This window comes from Cnephaeus nilssonii (genome assembly GCF_951640355.1).
Source record: "Cnephaeus nilssonii genome assembly, chromosome: 2".
NCBI lineage: Eukaryota > Metazoa > Chordata > Mammalia > Chiroptera > Vespertilionidae > Cnephaeus > Cnephaeus nilssonii.
This window is the reverse complement of record NC_137073.1, coordinates 33,845,746-33,852,100: the sequence shown is the minus strand read 5'-3', so window position 1 is coordinate 33,852,100 and position 6,355 is coordinate 33,845,746. Positions and strand designations below refer to the sequence as shown.

At 46.6% G+C, this 6,355-nt stretch overlaps 1 protein-coding gene across 1 annotated transcript in view; it reads left to right on the top strand.

Annotated features, from left to right (window-relative positions):
• The first annotated feature begins 271 nt into the window (after window positions 1-271).
• The window catches only part of LOC307112060 (nuclear envelope pore membrane protein POM 121C-like), a 22,903-nt gene continuing 16,819 nt past the window's right edge, over window positions 272-6,355 (top strand). The window contains exons 1-3 of the mRNA XM_079792435.1: window positions 272-992; window positions 2,482-2,697; window positions 3,933-4,091. Of these exons, the coding sequence (XP_079648561.1) occupies window positions 376-992; window positions 2,482-2,697; window positions 3,933-4,091 (992 nt within the window). The 5' untranslated portion in view covers window positions 272-375. The remainder of the gene's footprint in view (window positions 993-2,481; window positions 2,698-3,932; window positions 4,092-6,355) is intronic.

Sequence of the window (6,355 nt, the reverse complement as noted above, 5' to 3'; positions counted from 1 at the left end):
CTTAAGCTGTTTATACTTTGGCAGAAAATAGGGTAACTGGAAAAAGCTCACACTCCCTGGTAGCAATTGTGAAAAGTGCCTGATAATCTCTTCTGGAGAGTTTAGCCCCCACGAAGATACCACGGATTAAGAATTACATGAATAGTCGCTGTCTGGAGCTCTTATTTTTAACCCGATTCTTCACAGGCTCACCTCTGGATGGGTGCTGTGCGGGTGGACTTGCCAGGAGGCCTGGAGAATCAGAACTCAGTTTCCAGGGAAGCCGCATTTTTCGAATTGGGTCGGGTTACCGCGTTGCCCAGCAGTAGCGTATCCCCTCCCGGTCTCGCGTCCAAGTCGCGCATGCAGTGACGCAACCGGCGCCCCAGTGACGTAATGCGCGGCGCAGTGCACGCTGGGATATTTAAGTCTTCTCCGCGGCGCGGAGCCGCGATGTCTCCGGCGGCTGCGGCGCCTGGAGGAGGCGAGCGGCGGCGGCCCATAGCGAGTGTCAGGGACTGTCGGGCCCGGGGCTGGGGTTGCGGTGGGGCGGCGCTCCTCGGTCTGTCGCTGCTCGGCCTCGTCCTGTACCTGGTGCCGGCAGCGGCTGCGCTGGCCTGGCTGGCCGTGGGGGCTACCGCGGCCTGGTGGGGACTGAGCCGCGAGCCCCGAGGTTCGCGCGCCTTCTCCTCGCTCGTTCGGAACGCGCGGCGTCAGCGAATACTGTTCACCTCGCCTCCGGCCAAGTCGGCAGTAAACGGAAACCTCCTAGAGCCGCGGACCCTGCTCGAAGGACCCGACCCCGCTGAACTGCTCCTTATGGGCAGTTACCAGGGCAAGCCCGGCCCCCCGCAGCCTGCCCCCGTTCCGGAGGCCAGGAACCTGCGGGAGAGGCAGATCCGTCGCCCTCCCACCCGCACCTCGCCGCCAGGTCACTCGGTTCATCGCGTTCATCACATTCACTCCTCTCACCCCACTCCTCTTTTTGGACCCTCCAGGAGGCCTTCCCACAGGTAAGCTACGCTGATCTTTACCAGACCTTCCTCTCTCTATCGACTGACGCTGATCTTTCCCAGACCTTCCTCTCTCTATCGACTGGCTTTGAATTGAGGACTTGACTTTAAATCCGGTTTTCTTTCAAGTCCAAGGTAGATTCTGTGTCGTTTGACCTCTTTTAAATATCTTGGTGCATGTCAACCGTCCTCCATCACCCCCACCCCCACCCCATTTAACCTTTGGAATGAGATGTGATGCCACAGCTGATCCCTTCCTTCCAATTCTTAAAACTGCCTGAATTTTAGTACAGTATAGATTTAGCAGAATACTTGTTAACATTAAGATACCCCTACTTCGGGGGAAAATATCTTTATCTTTCGAGTGTAGTCATATAGTAATGTGTGTGTGTGTGTGTGTGTGTGTGCGCGCGCGCGCTATATATATATTATACATGTTATGTATATTACATATATGTGTTACATACATATATGTATTATAAATATAGTATTTATATTTTGGACTCAGAGAAATTTTATCAGTTTAGCTGAGCTCAAAGAGGTATTCCCAGGAAACACTTCTTCCATTAATAAAATTTGATAAAGATGATCAAATTAACAAGACACTTTCATTTAATCTCAATAGCGGAGAATACAAAAAGTTTGATGAAAATAGGTTCTTTTTTAAAAAATGTTTTTGATTTTTTAGAGAGAGAGGAAGGGAGAGGGATGTATCTTCTATATATATAAAAGGCTAATATGCAAAGTGACCCCTCGGGAGTTTGATCGCTCACTATGACATGCGCTGACCACCAGGGGGCGGCGCGGAATGAAGGAAGGCACCAGCCAGCAGCCAGAAGGTCCCAATTGGCCCTGATCACCAGCCAGGCCAAGGGACCCTACCCATGTACAAATTTCATGCACCGGGCCTCTAGTAGAGAAATAAAAATATCAATGTTCAATGGGCTGCCTCCTGCATGCCCCCCACCAGGGAAGGAGCCTGCAACCTGGTCATGTGCCCTGACCAGGAATCAAATCGTGACCTCTTGGTTCCTGGGTTGACTCTCAACCACTGAGCCATACCAGCCAGACATAAGGTTCTTGATAAGTAAATTTAGTTGGGAAGATGAACATTTAGGTGTTGAAAAATATTTAACTCTGGTACATTACTGATGATTTATTGAAAAGATTGAAGGGAATTTTAAAAGTTTCTCCCTGTGTGTCCTAATACACACTTTTCTTCCATTGTAGTTTTGCTTGTGTGGGCAAGGTTTTCAATTTCCCTCTCAAATTGTTGAAGTCCATGGTAGGGATGGCTTTTAAGCAGCTGCCACTTTCTGCCTCTAGATGGAATGGTGTGGGAAGTTACCATAAAAATTCTGTGTTTTGTATTGCTTAGAGGTTTAAGCTTTCTAGAAAATATCTGAACCCACATAGTTCCTTAGTCAGTTAATTTTCTGACATTCTTTTAAGCATTTTGGTTCCATAATATGTCTCCTATTCTCCACAGGGATTGTGGAACTTTATCAAATCGGTTTTTAATAACACCTCGAAGACAATATCCAATTCAACAGGCCCAATATTCCTTTCTGGGGGTACTTCCCACAGTGTCCTGGAATGGTTATCACAAGAAGACTGTGCTATCTCCTCATAATTCCAAGATGGTGTGCAGTCCAGTGACAGTGAGGATTGCTCCTCCTGATAGCAAATTGACTCGTTCTCCAATGTAAGTATTACTGTTGGAAAAATAGACTCCTTTTTGTGTCCACTTTATTCTTCCATGGTTGTTTCTCTGACTAAGACAACTATAAAGCAAAAAAAAAAAAAGTGTACCTGTGTGTTTAAATGAGAAATCTCAAATTTGAGTCATTGAACTATCTCTTATTTTCTTGTTTTTTTGCCTCACATTGTAGCTTTAATTGCTAAGGGCATTTTCTGTGAATGTATAAATTACACTGTTGCTTGTTAGCTAGCTTCTGATTTTCTTTTTTTTCTTTTTTTTAATTTCTTTATTGATTAAGGTGTCACATATTTGTCCTCACCCCCCCATTCCCATCCCACACCCCTCCCCACGGATGCCCCAACCCCCTGTTGAACTTAACCATTGGTTAGGCTCATATGCATGCACACAAGTCCTTTGGTTGATCTCTCCCCCCTCCCCCCACCCTCCCCTATCCTCCCTCTGAGGCCCGATAGTCCGATCGATGCCTCCTTGTTTCTGGTTCTGTTCTTGTTCATCAGTCTATGTTGTTCATCATTTCCCCTAGATGAGCGAAATCATGTGTCACTAGAGATATACTTATAAGAACTGAATGTGAGACGAGCAATAATAGTTATGCTAACAGGCAAATGAATCAGTCTGTAGTGAGTTTCTTTCTGGACCAACAGTTCTTTTGAGACCCAATATCAATGTCCACCAGTTCCTTATGTGTACATGTCGGCACTGACCCCTCAGCTCTGGATGGTGGACAAATGGTGGTAATGCAGGTCCGATTCCCTCTGGTTTGGTCTCGGCCGGACCCAGGGGCACGGCTTCACCCGGACCCAGGGGCACGTGGCCTCACCCGGACCCAGGGGGTGCATGGCCTCACCTGGACCCAGGTGCGCGCGGCTTCACCCGGACCCGGGACCCAGCCTCACCCGGATCCAGGGGCACACGGCCTCACCCGGACCCGGGATCCAGCTTCACCCGGAACCAGGGGCGCGTGGCCTCACCCAGATCCAGGGGCCCACGGCCTCACCCGGACCCGGGACCCAGCCTCACCCGGATCCAGGGGCACACGGCCTCACCCGGACCCGGGATCTAGCTTCCCCCGGACCCAGGGGCGCGTGGCCTCTCCCAGACCCAGGGGCGCGTGGCCTCATCCGGACCTAGGTTAGCTTCTGATTTTCAATGAAGACTGTGCTATATGACATGGTAATTAAAATATCTTAAGGCTAGACTCTTGTCTTTCATTGCAGAACAGAGCAGTTAATTAGCTCAACACTGTCCTCACCATCAAGTAATGCTCCAGACCCATGTGCAAAGGAGACTGTACTGAGTGCCCTCAAAGAGAGGAAGAAAAGAACAGTGGAGGAAGAAGAACAAATATTCACTGATGGCCAGGAAAATAAAAGAAGGTAACAGGCTCAGCAGAGTACTAAACAGGCCTCCCACATAGATTTCTGTGATTTGTTGAAATGAAGATTACTCCCCAGAAAGATACAGAGGCCTGCTCCAGTTTGTGAGCCTTAGCAGGTCCCCTTCTTTGGCTTTCATGGAAGAGCTTAATAATGCTGACAGTGAGGCTTTAATGCTGTTCATTTCAGGTTTAGGCATAGGTTAGATAAATGTTATAATTTACCTTTCTCTAAGTCAGTGGTTCTCAACCTTTCTAATGCCGCAACCCTTTAATACAGTTCTGCAAGTTGTGGTGACCCCCAACCATAAAATTATTTTCGTTGCTACTTCATAACTGTAATTTTGCTACTGTTAATGAATCGTAATGTAAATATCTGTGTTTTCCGATGGTCTTAGGCTCTACAGCAGCAGGGTCGCTAGCAGAACCGCTAGCAGGGTCGCCTAAGACCATCGGAAAACACAGATATTTACATTACGATTCATAACAGTAGTAAAATTACAGTTATGAAGTAGCAACGAAAATAATTTTATGGTTGGGGGTCACCACAACTTGCGGAACTGTATTAAAGGGTCGCGGCATTAGAAAGGTTGAGAACCACTGCTCTAAGTATTGGGATAAGCCAACAACTATTCGTCATGTTAGCCTCATACTTTTGATACGGATGTGTTAAATTCTGTTTTTGAGAAAAAACGTCCAAAGGCTTACCCTCCTAATCTTGTGGTGTTTAGTTATCTGGGTAACCACCAGTTTAAATGTGTAATTGTGCTGAAGGGAATACTTGACAAAGAAAAGTGTAAACTAGAGTATGGTAGATTTATCAGTAAAGAGAGTAAAACCGACTTCATTTTTTGGTTTTCAATAACTTAAGGAAAATGAAATAAGGACTCTATTTCCTGAGTATGGTAAGAAAGGAGTTTGAAGTCACTAATGAGAATGCAGAATTGCTTGTGGCTTTCTAAGTAGTTAAGGATTCCACTCATTTTTTTAATATAATAAATTGAGCAACCACAATGTGCCAGAGCCTATTCCAGGTACTGTGGATAGAGCAGTGAACAAAACTAAGTCCTCTTGGGACCTCTTGGAGGGAAGAAACAAAAGGGGGGAGGATATTAAAACAAGGTTTAGATTGTAAGTATATAGAAATTTTAAAAAATAGGGTGATAGGAATTTTAAAAAGGGGGGTGATATATATATAACAGGGTAATGAGAAGGCAGCTTCTTTATATGAGGTGGTCAAGGAATTGCTCTTCTTTATATGAGTGAACCCTTGAAAAATATAATAATTGTCCCTATTACCTAAACCAAATTATTCATATCCTACAGGTTCAGGGTTGGCCATCTTTGCTACTTTAGATAACAAAATTAAGTAGAGAAATATTAATCAATGCAAGTGTATTTATGTAACACTAGGGGCCCGGTGCATGAATTTCATGCACAGGGTGGGGTCCCCTCAGCCCAGCCTGCCCCCTCTCACAAACTGGGAGCCCTCAGGGGATGTCCTACTGACGGCTTAGGCCACAATCTGGCCTCGCACTGGGGGAGGCGACTGGGCTGATCAGGGGAAGGTGCCAGCCCCATCACCCCGCTGCTGCAGCCATTGCCAGCCATTGCAGCTGCCAAGGTGTTTTCATCAACATGGACTCCAGTCCCTTCACCATGAAAAAATGACAACTTTTTTTAGGCATTTTCAAAATGTGTCTCATAGGATATGACATTTCTTTCTTTCTTTTTTTTTTTTTTTTTATACTCACCTGAGGATATGTTTCCATTGATTTTTAGAGAGTGTTGAAGAGAGAGAGAAGGAGAGACAGAAACATCAGTGTAAGAGGGCCACTTTGATTGGTTGCCTCCTGCATGTGCCCTGACCTGGGCCCCAGCCAGGGAGGAGCCTGTAACCTAGGTACATGTCCTTGATCAGAATTGAACCTGGACCCTGTGGTCAGCAGGCCGAGGTTCTATCCACTGAGCCAAACCGGCTAGGGTAGTATACGACATTTCTTAGCCCCTCCAGCAGCGGACCTTTGTTTTTTTCTCCAGGAATGTGGTGGAAAAACCCTAGATCACCTTGGATTCTTATTACCCGAGTTACCAAGAACACGGCAAGTGGCAGTGTACAGGGAGCTTAGCCTATGAGCAGTCAGAAAAGGTGTTTATGCTCAAACTGGTTTGGCTCAGTGGATAGAGCGTCGGCCTGCAGACTGAAGGGTCCCAGGTTTGATTCCTGTTAAGGGCATGTACCTTGGTTGGGGGCACATCCCCAGT